We start from the raw sequence: 15,952 nt of genomic DNA, 5'->3' as shown, positions 1-15,952 counted from the left end.
GGTAGTCGCCACACGGGCGCCATCCACCCCCCGGCTTTGGCACGATGTGCAGTGGCGAGGCCCACGCGCTATCGGAGCGACGCATGATGCCGAGGTGCTCCAACGCGTCGAATTCGGCCTTCGCCACGGCGAGTTGGCTGGGTCGAGGCGGCGGGCCCTGGCGTAGACCGGCGGGCCCGTGGTTGGTATGTGGTGCTCGATCCCATGACGTACTGCGATGGCCGAAAACGTCGGCCGCGTGAGGGCCGGGAACTCCGTGAGCAGGCGAGCAAACTCGTTCGCCGCCGGGACGGCGCATGCCAGCTCGGTCGGCGCGGAGCTGCTCAATGTGCATACCAGGGAGCTGAAGGTTTCGGCGTTGATTAAACGACGCCGTTGGACGTCCACCAGCAGGCCGTGTGCGCAGAGGAAGTCGGCGCCTAGCAGAGCCATGGGCACGTTTGCGGTTACAAACGTCCAAGCAAAGCGTTGGCCGCCGAAGCAGAGGGTGACGTTGCGCGGGCCGAAGGTGCGGATGGTCGATCCGTTGGCCGCAACCAAGGAGGGGCCGCAAAGCACGGATTGCCTGTCCTGGTCATAGGCGGGTATGACGCTCAGTTGGGCGCCGGTGTCGCACAGGAAGCGCCGTCCGGACGCTTTATCCGTGATTAACAGTCCTTCGGCACACCTGAGCTCCTCACCACATACAAGGCTTTCATCTGCAGCTCAATGGAATACTGTTCTCCCCTATGGGCCGGTGCTCCTGCCTCACACCTAGCTCGGCTTCACGCTGTTGAAACCAAAGCTTTCAGAATTATTGGAATCTCCCGCGATGAAGCTATCTCTGAGGGCCTTTCACTCACTCACCGCAGGCAGGTAGGTGGTCTTTCCGTCTTCTACCGACTCCTCTCCGGCCTTGCACCCCCAGCTCTCTCTGTGCTCTGTCCCCCAAATATTCCTACAGGTCGCACAAGATCTGCCAGCAACCCTCTGATGGTTAAACTGCCGAAATCTCGGCTCTCTGCTCACCTTCACTCTTTCATTCCTCTTTTCTCCCGCCTCTGGAACAAACTCCCTCACTCCCTTCAATCCCACTCCTCCCTCCAGGTCTTTAAAACAGCTGTTCACCACCATCTCTTATCTTCCCCCATCCAAAACCTTGATCTTTTCTACCCCCGCTAATTCACCCCAGATCCACCTTGTTTGAAATTCCAACTTCTTTCCTGGAAGTCCTGGCAGTGTCCATATGTTTTATACCTCTCCCACCGCCCCCTTCCCATGCCCCCCCCCCCCCAAAGCCCTCGCCCTCTCTCAGATCTCTCGATGTCTCCATGTCTCTCGGTCCCTGCTCTCAAATGTTGTGTTTGTGTCCTTCCCCCTCTCTCCCCATCTTGTCTACCGCTCCCGATGTTATATGTTTTATGTGTCGGTTTGTCTTTCTGTGTGATTAATGTTCGCTCTTTCACGAGCCTCGATCTTGTATACAAAAAAAAAAAAAAAAAAAAAAAAAAAAAAAAAAAAAAAAAAAAAAAAAAAAAAAAAAAAAAAAAAAAAAAAAAAAAAAAAAAAAAAAAAAAAAAAAAAAAAAAAAAAAAAAAAAAAAAAAAAAAAAAAAAACAGTAAGTTGCCCGTGTGGCCGGCGCTCATGGCTGGTAATGAAAGCCGGCCCGGCCGTTTCCCGGCCTGCCAAAGGTGCACGGGGGTCGGCATGTCCGGGCCTTCTGTCCAAACCTGGCATGATAGTAACACCACGCTTGGTCAGGTGGAGGCCCCGGTCGTCGTGCTGGAGGTGGTCGGCTCGGTGTAGCGGCCGCCAATTGCGTCGGCAGTTCGGTCGTCGACCGTGCCGGGTGCTCGGGCGCCATGGGTGTTGCGTCGGACGGCGGTGGGTCCCATGTCGCCGCTGCGATGCGCTGTCCTGCGGCGGAGATCTTGTCGGCTTCTCTGGCAAGGGCCCGGGGATCTGTGATCGACGTGCCTGCCAGGGCGAGGCGTACCGGGTTAGGCAGCTGACGGAGGAACAGCTCCCGGAACAGGAATGCCGGAGAGTGCTCGCCGAGCAGTGAAAGCATGTAGTCCATTCGCTCGGAAGGGCGCGTGTCGCCGAGCTCGGGCAGGTCGAGCAGGCGCCGTGCGCGCTCCGCCGATGGGAGGGCGAAAGCGTCGAGGAGAAGCTTCTTAATCGCGCCGTATTTGTCAGCGGCTGGCGGGCTCTCGAGGAGGCTCAGGGCGCGGGCCGCGGTGGCCGAACCGAGCGCTGCTACCACATGGTGGAAGCGGGTGTCGTCGGCCGTGATGCCTCGCAGGGCGAACAGGGAATCCGCCTGTGCGAACCAAACCACCACGTGAGCCTCCCAGAAGGTAGGCAGTTTAAGGGCGACTGCCGTGTCCATGTCGGTAGGTCACCAATGAAGGAGCTGGGGCTCCCACGTCGATCGGAAGAATGGACGCGACAAAAAGCTGGAATTCATCCGAGTTGCTTTAATCAAACCAAACACTCAGGCACTCTGAAAAGCCCGTTTATCGGGCAGCAATATATATACATATTATCCCGGAGCGTTTGCCCAGGAAAGGCGAGAGGGGGAGTGGCCCAGCGTCCCGACCGAGGCCTGGCAAGTTGAGCGCGGGCCTGCCCGGGCGTCCTGGACGAGCCCGGCATGGTGATCGCTCCGCGTCCTTGATAGGTGCAAGGCGATTGTGAAAACCCAGCGGTAGCCGCTACACACTCTTACTTTGTCTCTCTGAAAAGACCGACTGGACAACCCTCTCATCTACTTTCTCAACAATCCTCTCCAAGAAGTTCTGTCACTCAAGCTTTTGGGTCTCACTATCTGCCATGATATATATATATATTTTTTGTATACAGAGTCGAGGCTCGTGAAAGAGCTAACATTGATCAAACAAACAAATCAAACAAACAAGCAAACAAAGTATATAAAAAGGGGAGTGGTCGACAAGATGGGGAGAGAGGGGGAGGAAGTACACAAACACAACATTTGAGAGCAGGGACATCGGGAGATGTGTGGGAGGGAGAGGGCCTGGGGGGGGGGGGGGGGGGCAGGATAGGTATAAAACGCAAGGACACCAAGGACTTCCAGGAAAGAAGTCGGCACCTCAAAAAGTGGATTTGGGGTGAAATTAGCGGGGCTAGAAAAGATCAAGGTTTTGGATTGGGGAAGATAAGAGATGGTGGTGAACAGTCGTTTTAAAGACCTGGAGGGAGGAGTGGGATTGAACAGAGTGAGGGGGTTTGTTCCAGAGGCGGGAGAAAAGAGGAATGAAGGAGTGAAGGTGAGCAGAGAGTCTTGATTTTGGCAGTTTAACCATAAGAGGGTTGAAGGCAGATCTTGTGCGACCTGTAGGAATATTTGGGGGACAGAGCCCAGAGAGAGCTGGGGGAGCAAGGCCGTAGAGGAGTCGGCAGAAGACGGAAAGACCACCAACCTGCCTGCGGTGAGTAAGTGAAAGGCCCTCGGAGATAGCGTCATCGCGGGAGATTCCAATGATTCTGAATGCTTTGGTTTCAACAGCGTCAAGACGAGCAAGGTGTGGGGCAGGAGCACCAGCCCAGAGGGGAGAGCAGTACTCCATTAGCTGCAGATGAAAGCCTTGTATGTGGTGAGGAGCTCAGGTGTGCCAAGGAAGCACTTCGCACGATGGAGGATGCCCAGTCGGCGACTGGCTTTGGAGGCAACAACAACAACATGCATTTTAAGGCCATTTTCCCTGCAAGAATGGGGGTTAGCCTTGCGGTCCCCATGACAATCCTCCATTTTCCCCTATTTTCTGCTTCTCTCCTTGTTAACCCCCTTGCCCGCATGTCTTCTTCCACCGTCTTTAGCCAAGTCTTTCTCGGTCTTCCCCGTCCTCTACTTCCTTCTACATTCATTTCCATCACTCTTCTCAACCAGTCACTTTCATCCTGACCACCATCTCAACCTGTTTCTCTGCACAGCATCAATCACAGGCTCTATTCCCATCATCTTTCGCAATTCATCATTTGTCTTCCTCTCTCTCAGCGACACTCCGCACATCCACCGAACCATTCGCATTTCCACCCTTTCCAGCCTTCGTTGCTGCTCTACTTTCCTGGGAAAACCACATTTCCAAGCTGGCCTCCAAAGCCAGTCATCGACTGGGCATCCTCCGTCGTGCAAAGTCCTTCCTTGGCACACCTGAGCTCCTCACCATTACAAAGCTTTCATCCGCAGCTTGATGAAGTACAGCTCTCCCCTCTGGTGCTCCTGCCCAACACCTAGCTAGGCTTCAGGCTGTTGAAATGAAGGCATTCAGAATCATTGGAATCTCCTGCGATGAAGCTGATTCTGAGGGCCTTTCACTTGCTCACCGCAGGCAGGTTGGTGGTCTTTCTGTCTTCTACCGACTCCTCTCCGGCCTTGCTCCCCCTGCTCTGTCTGTGCTCTGTCCCCCAAATATTCCTGCAGGACGCACAAGGTCTGTGAGTAACCCTCTTTTGGTGAAACTGCCAAAATTAAGACTCTCTATTCACCTTCACCCATTCATTCCTCTTTTCGCCGGCCTCTGGAACAAACTCCCTCACTCTCTTCAATCCCACTCCTCCCTCCAGGTCTTCAAAACAGCTGTTTACAACCATTTCATCTCGACAACCATCCAAAACCTTGATCTTTTCTACCCTCGTTAATCCAACCAAAATCCACCTCCTTCAAATGCCCTGTTTTCTTTCCTGAAATCCCTTGTAGTGCCCATTTTGTTTATCCCTTTTACCCTGCCCAGCCCTCTCCCTTCCACTGATCTTCTGATGTCCCTGTTCTCTACTGTTGTTGTGCTTCCCTCTCTCTGCCTCTTGTCTCCCACTCCCTTTATCATATGTTCTATGTGTTAGCTTTGACATGAGCCTCGACTAAGTATACAAAAGAAAATCAACAAAAATCATTACCTACTTTAACGTTGGGATCATGATCGGGATGGTGCAGAACTCGTGCTGTTACCTTTCAGACATCTTGAGTGGGTTTGATGCATGACCCGACTATAAATTGGTGTCTCACGGGAACAGACATTGCTTTGCAAAGTGTGCCATCCCTGAGATGACGCTAAGCCGAGGTGCTCGTATTATGGTTTGTGCACTTTAAACATCCCACTGTGTATTTCGCGAAGAGTAGGCAAGTTATCACTGGACGCGAAGCAAATTTCAAAATTCCTGCTCTAATCAGCTCCTGGTCTGTCGGGTTGTGAAAGACTCGGGCCAAACTTCCCCCTGTCTGACCCCACAATAATGTACCCGGGATTGATTGGAGCCATTAAAGAAGCAGTGGTCGGGGAGATTAGTGCACTTTTTAGGAAATAAATTAAATTCTTATGACATTAATTATGAAACGGGAAGCTTGTACCATAGCATGCCGCTCGTCCGTCCATCGATAGATCCATCCATCGCCATTAACATTTTAAACTTTTCCCAAAACCGATGATGGGATTTTCATGAGATTTTGCAAAACAAAAACCTTCCTTATCGTAATCGTTCTTGATTTATTGGCTCGATTGACAAACACATTTTCTCAAAAATGGTCAAACCCAGATGAGGTATCTGAGCTTATTTCTACGTTTTTGTTCACTCGTTGCTTACATTCACTCGCTGTGAGAAACGAATCCCCCCCCCCATCCCCGAAGCATAAAGCGAAACAACCTGTTGACTCTTCCTCGTATGTACCATAAGATTGTTAATATGTGGTTTTCATGTGGAATTGCAATGTAAACAGTGATTCACAACCAAACCTTGCATGTATTACATCCAGGATGTTTAACCCGAGATAACTGGCGGATTCTGTACGGATGTGTTTACTCAGGGGTACACCTATCTAGGGTTCATAAAATTACTCAAATATGATATGTAACAGGTTGTCCATCCACAAAATAGATAAATCAGAAAGAAATGGTATGTAATATAATGATATACTTACAGGAGTAGGCTGAAGAAACCAAAGCGTTGATACTCAACCCCCAGCAGCCAATCTCCACTCCGTGTTCATAAAGAATGTATGCTACAGATTTGTGGTCTGCGTAGGGGTTTCCTTTATACACGATCTGCAAAAGTATGTGTCATGGTCAGTGAGCAGCTGATTTGAGTTTATTGCATAATAAATAATGCCTTTTTGGGGGGGGGGGGGGTGTATGTATATATATATTGTTACGGATCTCTACGTCGGCCTTCTTCCCCTTAAGAAGGGGGGATTAGTCCCCTTGTTCGTGATTGACCGACGTGAGTCCTGATGCTGCACCGCTCCCTCCGGAGAGGGAGGAGCGCAACCCCGTTCGCGACTGCGGACAGATGGTAATTGCCGAGCGGTTTAGCAACCGCGGCACGAACTATTAACAAGCACTGACCCGATCCTTAACGTTGGCCAAATCGTGCCACAGGTATTCAATGAGGGAAATCACTAAAGCGAAACGGATGTAAAGGCAAGAAAGGCAAGGTAGGAAATAACAGGGTTTATTATTAATTATATACAAATCATCAAAACAACCAAGGAGGAGGAAGGATAAGAAAATAACTGGACAGAAAGAAGCAAGGAGTCACAGTGCAAATATTAACTTTACTATACAAGCTTACTTAATAAACCCCAAGACAACATGAAAGACGGACAAACGGGCAGACTCACACGATGGGGAAATTGCAGATGGGATTGAATGCCGGCAGGACGGATGAGGTAGGATCTCCGGGCGGGAAGGATGCGGGTCCGGTCGGTGTGTGCTTGACGTGAGCAGCCGCCGTTAAAGCTCAACGCTGCGGCGTTCAAGCTGCTGTGCTCCAAGCTCCGATCATTCAAGCTGCTGTGCTCCAAGCTCCGATCGTTGAAGATGCTGTGCTCCAAGCTCCGATCGTTCAAGCTGCTGTGCTCCAAGCTCCGATCGTTCAAGCTGCTGTATCCGACGCATCCCTCTCACCACCTCCCCTGGGGGCGTTTTTGAGATGGGTTATATAGGCCACACCCTCGAGCCTACGCGAACGTTCTCTCCACGCCCTCTCAAAGCCAAACCCCTCGTTCTTGGTTGGTCTGCAAGGGCTCTCCTGGCTCCACCCTTCGATGACGAGGTGGAGGCACGCCTTTCTTCTTCGACTCGACTGCGTGCTCAATGGAGGCAAGTGCAGCAAACCCAGCAAACCTGGCACTTTGAAGATGCCATGGGGGCGTCGGAGGGACCTATCTTATTTAATTGATGCAACGCAATGAATTAGTGGACCACAGAGCCTTATACTGACATTTACTAAGGACATAACTACTGAGGGACATCTATGATTTGCTACGTGTATGCGATGGCCTAACTACGGACGACCTTTTATCTTTATACTACAGAGGGTGATATTTACAACAAGTTTTACATCAAATTACACACACAATTCCCAAATCCCCAACACTGCACCCTCCTTCCTTACGGGACGTCCCGGCCCGAAAATTTTACCTTTAGTGTGACACGCAGGTGTAGTAAACCTCTACAATTAACCTGACCCTTAGTGCGACAATCTTAAAACACGAATAAATATGTCCCGCTAATTGCGTTGCACCCTGTCTGACAGTTTCACACCCACAGCTAACCGAATTGTGGAATTATTTCCAAACTAAACATTTACGGTGGGGGAGCATTATTTACATTGACATTATTTTGACTATTTACAAAACGCAACCCAGGACCTGTGATTGTTCTTTTGAGGAAACAAAAAGAAATTCCTGTTGAGAGGGAGGAGACAGCACGCATTGCAACGACGCACCAGTGCTATAAGGAGCACCAATAAATACCAAATCCACACCAAAAGCACCATTCGGTGCAACAGTCACCAGTTCATAATAATGATACACACAAAAAAAACAACTGGTGGTGGTCTTCCTCTTCTCTGCTGGGCCGATGTTCTTCCTGATGTTTCCTTTCTTCATGCGGCCTATTTGGCAATAATAAACAGCACAGAACGTGTCCATTTTTATTTAGGGCCACAGGGGCCAACTAAGGGTGGTCCACCTGTTCGGCATAGGTGCCACCTTACCGAGGTCCGCAAGGAAGACCCCGGGCCATCGTGGCCGGTTCCAGCAGAGGTGCCAGGCCCCAAAACGTGGGGTCCATAAAGTGGTGCTTGGCCGCAGAACGGCAGTCCATAAGTGGTGCATCAATGCAATGCATGCTGGTTGCGGGAGTTCTGGCACACAATGGCGGACTCCCGCACGCTCCCCTCGGTGCCCAGAGAGCACAGACCTCGGGTGGGAGACAGGGGAACAGAAGACAGGTGAGTGAGGGGTAAGGTCACAAGGGTACACATCAATTAAGGCAATGCAAGGTGAGGTGCGTCTGGAGACTGAGCGGAGAAAAGCTCATCCCTACCGTACGTCACCCCCCCTGTTACCTACTCTACCCTTGCCCCTTACCCCATATTTACAAAAATCTACACATTTACAAATTCGTTGCTACCGTCTCGTCTTCACTATATTTCCCCTATACCAAATTCGTCACCACAATCCCTCTAATCCAAATTTGCCATCACCAAATCATCATCAATCCTCATAAGGAGGGAGAGACAGAACATCAACGCAATGTCACACCCACGTCATGATGCGCCTCACATTCCAAACATTTGCACAAAAATAACCAAAACACATGGCATGGTGTGGAGCACCGTCGTTACCTCAGGTGAGTGGATGCAGATGGTGCGAGGGGATTCCAATCCTATCTACCTTCTAAATGACTTTAATACACTTTACACTACCGGGGTCTTTCCCTGCCAATCCATTGGCCAACTTACTCTTTACGGTTTTAAGAACCAAATTCCCATTGACCAAACTGGGGTGCTTCATCAATTTGGGGTCTCACTCCCCCGATTCAACTCCCTGTGCCTTTGCACAATTTCTGGACTGGGTCATGTAGCTCTCCCAGCAGGTCTACCCACCTGCACACCTCCACCACTGCAGTTGCCTCCGAGCTTACCTGCTCCTTACCCTAACTTATCTAACTGGGGAAGGCCCTCTGGCGCTCTCCCCACTCGGTGCCCTCTCTGGCACTGGGCTACCCGGGTCCGTCCTCCGGATCCTCGGGCCACATCCACAACTCTACTGGCTCCCAGAGCCCACCTGCGGCCTCACCTGGCCGACATCCTCACAGTGGTGGAGTGCCCATTCAACTACACGCACTAACAGGCCACACGCCCAGCCATTTCCACGACACTAATGCACCCATCCAAACACCATTCTTCCACACGCACCACAGATGCCAATATCCAACCACAATTTACCTGTACCCCCTACCTAACTCTTAAACTACCCTCCCCGGGTATTCGTGATAGGGGTCCACTTTTCCCCCATTCACACCTTCGCACCATCCACTCCACTCCACAGTTTTTACCATACTCACTCCATACCATCCATTCCATACTCCATATATTCCATACCATTTATTTCATACAACCATTCTCACCTGGATTTGCACACCTGTGCAATCACTCCTACACCTGGTGCTTCCTGCACCCTCCTTCCTCCAGGACCATTTGCTCAACACAACACTCAATCACTATTACTCACTCATGCACTGCTCCATACACCTCCATGCTCAATACAACTCACAATCATCTCCCGAGCATTGCCCCGCAATTCCTCATTTGCTCGATATCAACACTCTCACTCACACGGCATCATCTAATCTACCTGGTGCCCTGCTAAAACTCGCGCTTCCCCGTCGCCCCTTACATGATTGCGCTCCCTCGTCATTATAATCCAACTACCCTCTCTATGTCCCTGACGACCTGTCCAATGTCGCTACTTAAATCTACAGTTACCTATGGTCATCTTCTCTAGATCCCTACCATTTTATCCTAACCCTCCCGGGCTAGTTTTCACTGCCAACCCCCATAAAACTATAGCTCCTTTGCCCCCTTTTGTGCGAGGGATGGTGGATTGGCCATCCTTGCACATCAGGCATCTTCCACTATAAATTTTGCTCTCAAATTTCAACCAATCAAAATTTTGCCAATCACTGCCAATCCTTCTACCAATCATCAATCTGCCAATCAAATTTTTTTCCAATCATCAAATTTTGCTTTTCCAATTTGCTACTGCGACCACCCTCACATGTCGACTCACTTGAGCCTCTCGGTGCGCCAATTCATTTCCAAAGCTCAGCTTCGCAAAGCCGAGCAATGAATGCAGGTGGTTTGTTGCCGGCGGTTGGATTTGTCCGGCATTCGGTGCAGGGAAGGGGACTTACCCGGGCCGAGATTCCACGCACCATCTCGGCATGGAGCCGTCCGATGGCCCGATCTCGCCCTGCCGGAACGCCTCAACCACAAGGGGTCGCCGTGACGACCCTTCCGACCGGGCCGCCCGCTCCGCCTAGCGGAGCACGGACGCGACCGTTCAGAGCGAGGCCCGGCGTGGATCCCATACGGCGGTTCCTTTGAAACCGCCGTGGTTACGATCCCCGCTGGTTCCCACGGCGCACAACGCCCGGCACGAACCGAGGGCTCGCTTCGGCTATAAGTCGATCTAACCGCTAACCCGGTTAATGTCGATGCTCCACTTGCATGCTCACACCCCGCGTTCCGTTCCTTGCTCACACATCCAGCTGTCTCCATGCTCTCCGTCATTGCACATTCTCTTACACACCCCCCCTGTACACTCATAGACTTCGTCACACACCTGACCACCGCACACCTTAGCACACACTCGTCGTTCGCACACCTCACCAACACACCTCTTCGCGCCCACTACTCGGTCACATCCTCTGTGACAACCACGGGTGTGCTCTCCTCTGCACACCAAATCACGTGCTCCACTACCAACTCAAGCATGCATTCCCACACGCCCTCGACCATTCCAGGTGTGCATCCTTTCATTCCAGGTGTACATCCTTCCATTCCAGGTGTGCATCCTCTCTCACCTGCTACAACCAACTCGTGCTCCATGTCACTCTCACTACTTTCACCACCACACTCGGTCGCGCATTCACCCTTACTCTTGACAGCGCACTCTGTAATCATGCACTCCTCGGTTACACACCCTTTTTCACGCATCCTCTTGCGCACACTCTCCCGTTACACCCTCCGTAACACTCACCACAGGTGTGCATTCTTCCGTTACATCCCCTGTAACACTCCCCATTACGTGCTTCCATGTGCCCCCCCGCACACGCGCTACGACTAACTCACTCTCGACAGCACACTCACTCCTCGGCGCGCACTTTTTCCTCACACACCCCATAGTCGGAAATCCTCACACACCTCCTCCTTCACACTCGGTACCTGTCGCACACTTCACCAGCAGGCTCTCACGAACACCCGGGTCTACACCAACACCCAAGCCGACTGGATCTCCCCTCACACCATATACATTTCCGAGTATTTCGCCACTCACCTCGGCACCTCGTCTCCGTTGCTCCTCTGCCACCTGCAAACTCTTTATTTGGTTAGCAAGCACATCATCATGATTTGAGCACAGACCTTGTACATATTCCATGACTTCCTCCTTTATCTCCCTCTTAGTTTCTGTCCGTCTCTTCTTAATTTCACTCACCCCCTCTTCCACATCCTCTAATTTCTCCTTTACCTCCCTCATTTCCCGGTGCGCCCCCTCAATTTCCTCCTCTAAGGCCACCTTAGTCATCTCTAGGTGCGTCCTCACCTCCCGTTCTTTCATCTCCATTGCCTCCGTTACCTCATCCAACCTCTTTGTCAACCCCTCATGTACCATCCGACATTCCCTCTTTGTCGCTATGAGTTCGTTCTTTATCTCCTTCTGCGTCGCCTTTAACCCCCCCATTACCGCAGTTTTCTTTTCCACCTGCTCCACTAATTCCTTTTGTCCCACCGTCAGCTGTTCTACTCCCCTCGTTAAATCCTCTATGCCCCCCTGTAACCTAGCCGTACTATTTCTCACCTCTTTCTCCATACGCTGCTCACCTCGCTTTACCTCCTCGCGTACCCCCGCGAACTCCTCGCTCACACCTCGTCTGATCTCCTCCCCCATTTCTCCCATCTCTTTGGTAGATGCTGCCCTCATCTGTTCCAAATCATTCCTCTGGGCTTCCAATTTGGTTTCGAACCCGATTTTCACCTCCTCTATTTGTTCTCCCATTTGTTTAATCTCCCGGGCGGATTGCTCCCCTATTTCCCTCAATTTGCCGTCCATAGTGTTTTCTAACCCCCCTAACCCATTCTTCATCCCTTCCATCTGGTTCTCCTGGGCAGCCATTCTATTTTCCAACCCCGCTAACCCCTCTTTCATTTCCCCAATTTGGTTACCCACGTCATTCAGTTGGCCCACCAATTTACCTGCTAGCCCTTCCAACCTGTTGTCTATTCCCTCGAATTTATTGTCTAGCCCCTCAAATTTATTGTCTAGCCGTTCACTGGTACCCCTTGCTTCGTCCCTCATTGCCCCCAATTGCTCACTGGTACCCCTCACTTCATCCCTCATTGCCGCCAATTGCTGCCCCTGAGCCCTCGTCTCTTCTTTTTGGGTGTCTAATTTGGCCATTATGTGCATCATAAATACTCTCATGTACTCCGGCATCTCGGGCTCGGCTGCAGCGACCACGTGCGAAGCGCCGCCATTTTGTGCACCTGAGACCCCCTCAACCACAGCCTCATTTCTCTCCTCCTCCCTCTCCCCCATATACATTTCCCTGGGGTCCTGGGTCGATTCTACCCCCTCTAACTCGCCAACCAGCATCCGATCACCTTGACCATCCATGGCACGATTTTAAATTTAAGATGTTAAAATAAAATTGTGGGCCACTCGTAATTTGAGCGCGCTTCAGGTCCGAATCTCGCTCCCGACACCAAATGTTACGGATCTCTACGTCGGCCTTCTTCCCCTTAAGAAGGGGGGATTAGTCCCCTTGTTCGTGACTGACCGACGTGAGTCCTGAGGCTGCACCGCTCCCTCCGGAGAGGGAGGAGCGCAACCCCATTCGCGACCGCAGACAGATGTTAATTGCCGAGCGGTTTAGCAACCGCGGCACGAACTATTAACAAGCACTGACCCGATCCATAACGTTGGCCAAATCGTGCCACAGGTATTCAATGAGGGAAATCACTAAAGCAAAACGGATGTAAAGGAAAGAAAGGCAAGGTAGGAAGTAACAGGGTTTATTATTAATTATATACAAATCATCAAAACAACCAAGGAGGAGGAAGGATAAGAAAATAACTGGACAGAAAGAAGCAAGGAGACACAGTGCAAATATTAACTTAACTATACAAGCTTACTTAATAAACCCCAAGATAACATGAAAGACGGACAAACAGGAAGACTCACACGATGGGGAAATTGCAGATGGGATTGAATGCCAGCAGGACGGATGAGGTGGGATCTCCGGGCGGGAAGGATGGGGGTCCGGTCGGTGTGTGCTTGACGTGAGCAGCCGCCGTTAAAGCTCAACGCTGCGGCGTTCAAGCTGCTGTGCTCCAAGCTCCGATCGTTCAAGCTGCTGTGCTCCAAGCTCCGATCGTTCAAGCTGCTGTGCTCCAAGCTCCGATCGTTCAAGCTGCTGTATCCGACGCATCCCTCTCACCACCTCCCCCGGGGGCGTTTTTGGGACGGGTTATATAGGCCACACCCTCGAGCCTACGCGAACGTTCTCTCCACGCCCTCTCAAAGCCAAACCCCTCGTTCTTGGTTGGTCGGCAAGGGCTCTCCTGGCTCCACCCTTCGATGACGAGGTGGAGGCACGCCTTTCTTCTTCGACTCGACCGCGTGCTCAATGGAGGAAAGTGCAGCAAACCCAGCAAACCTGGCACTTTGAAGATGCCATGGGGGCGTCGGAGGGACCTATCTTATTTAATTGATGCAATGCAATGAATTAGTGGACCACAGAGACTTATACTGACATTTACTAAGGACATAACTACTGAGGGACAGCTATGATTTGCTACGTGTGTGCGATGGCCTAACTACGGACGACCTTTTATCTTTATACTCCAGAGGGTGATATTTACAACAAGTTTTACATCAAATTACACACACAATTCCCAAATCCCCAACAATCTACATATATATATATATATGTAAGTTCAAAACACACCTGGTCACAAGTGTGCCGCACTGACCGGGTCCTCAGTCGAGGTCCTCAGCATCATCCCGTTTCGGCCCTTCAACCTCGATACAGTCAGCTAAGGTGGGCCAGCCGGGGCACATACACATCCACATGCAGCAACTGCACCTGGATGCATACATACCCCCACCCCCAGCCAGTGCGAACAACAACAACAACAACAACAACAACAACACCTCCACATCCAGAATCCACAGCACCAAACAAACATGGTGGAACACGCAAACACCCACCTTTATACCTTTCACCACTCACCAACAAAACACACCAGATCATTCATACACACACATACACACCCATACACCCACATACACACACACCAACCAACCAACCACCTACCCTTACATCATACACCACTCAACACACAAAAACACACTCATGCAATAATTAATTCATGCAAAAACACACACCCTCACCCACTCACTCACATACACAAAATAAGAAATAATAAAGGTAACAAAAAAACAAAAACAAAAAAAAACACAACCAACCTACACCGTTCGACGTGCCTCCATAAACTTCCTCCATATCCAAAATGACCCTTTCAAGGCAACCTGGGCCACCTTGTCACACATCCTCCTTCTTTCTGTCCCACACACTCCCAGCCTAGCAAGAAATGCAGAAAAGGAATTGCCAATATACCCTCTACACCCCACCTCAAATGGCTGACACGAAACTCGCCAACCCTTCTCCTGGCACTCTGCCTCCACCTCACTGTACTTTCCTCTCTTCCTCTCGTGCACCTCCTCCATGTTCTCTTCCCAAGGTACCGACAATCCCCCTAAGATGACCTGTCTTGTTGCACCTGACCAAATGACAATGTCAGGCTGCAACCTTGTCACACAGATCTCCTCTGGGAATACCAATTGTGGCTTTAGGTCTGCCACCACCTGCCAATCACAAGCATCTGACAGCTCTCTTGCTTTCCACCTCCTCCTCTTTCCACCTCCTCCTCTTTCCACCTCTTACCACTTGGCCCTCTTTGACAAACCACACCTCTCCCCCATCATTCTCCTTCTCCACTCTTCTCTCTCTCGATCTCAGCACCTCTTGCTGCACCATCTGCACCACCACCACCACAAATATATATATATATACACACACACACACACACACACACACACACACACACACACACACACACACACACACACACACACACACATTGTTCTCACTGGCTCCATAATAGTGATTAGAAATATCTCAAAGGTCATCGATACTTTTTCTAGGAACGTCAGTATTTGCCAATCTCATAATTTGTCTATTCAATATATAATTTGCAAGTTCCTTCATTCATTCATAAACCTTCTGTGTGAACACTATTTAACAACAAAGGTGACTCTTTTGCAGAAACGATCTATGTTATTCATTGGGAGAAAGGTGGTGGATGAGGGGAAGGTGGACTACATCCACGAAGTGAGGGAGTGGCTCGTCTGATTTACCTGACTCCCCAATGAATAAATGCACTCCCGGTTCCTACAGCATGTATGATCCGTGCTGATAGCCTGGCAAAAAATGGAAAGTGTCAGAACAGAAGACAAAATAACCACACCCTTCAGGCCAGGATGGACCCTGGATTGGCCTCTCACCGCCACCTCATGGTCTTTCCCATTTCTACCTCTGAGTTTATTATATCCGCTAAGACATTGCTCCCATCCTTCTCCTGCAATTCCTGTTTGTATGATACTGCATCCATTTGTGGTTATCGCATAATTTTGACTTCGCACCATTTCGTCGGTTGACCCAATTCTCCCTGTCATTCTGATTTTACCAAGACCCTCGATACCTGCATATGAAAAACCTTCAAGTAAATGCTAGAAACTCTGAAAACTTATTTTCTCTTTCACAAAGACCGCCCCTCAGTGAGTGCTCTACCATAATCAAATCGGACAACTTTACACCTTTTTAC

General features: G+C 50.5%; 1 protein-coding gene across 1 annotated transcript in view; it reads right to left on the bottom strand.

Annotated features, from left to right (window-relative positions):
* Positions 1-15,952, bottom strand: part of SLC45A2 (solute carrier family 45 member 2) — a 65,049-nt gene that overhangs the window by 24,359 nt on the left and 24,738 nt on the right. The window contains exon 5 of the mRNA XM_078772862.1: positions 5,916-6,039. Within this exon, the coding sequence (XP_078628988.1) occupies positions 5,916-6,039 (124 nt within the window). The remainder of the gene's footprint in view (positions 1-5,915; positions 6,040-15,952) is intronic.

Source organism: Myxine glutinosa, chromosome 2, assembly GCF_964187855.1.
Source record: "Myxine glutinosa chromosome 2, kmMyxGlut1.1, whole genome shotgun sequence".
Lineage (NCBI taxonomy): Eukaryota > Metazoa > Chordata > Myxini > Myxiniformes > Myxinidae > Myxine > Myxine glutinosa.
This window is presented reverse-complemented; position numbering and strand designations above follow the sequence as displayed.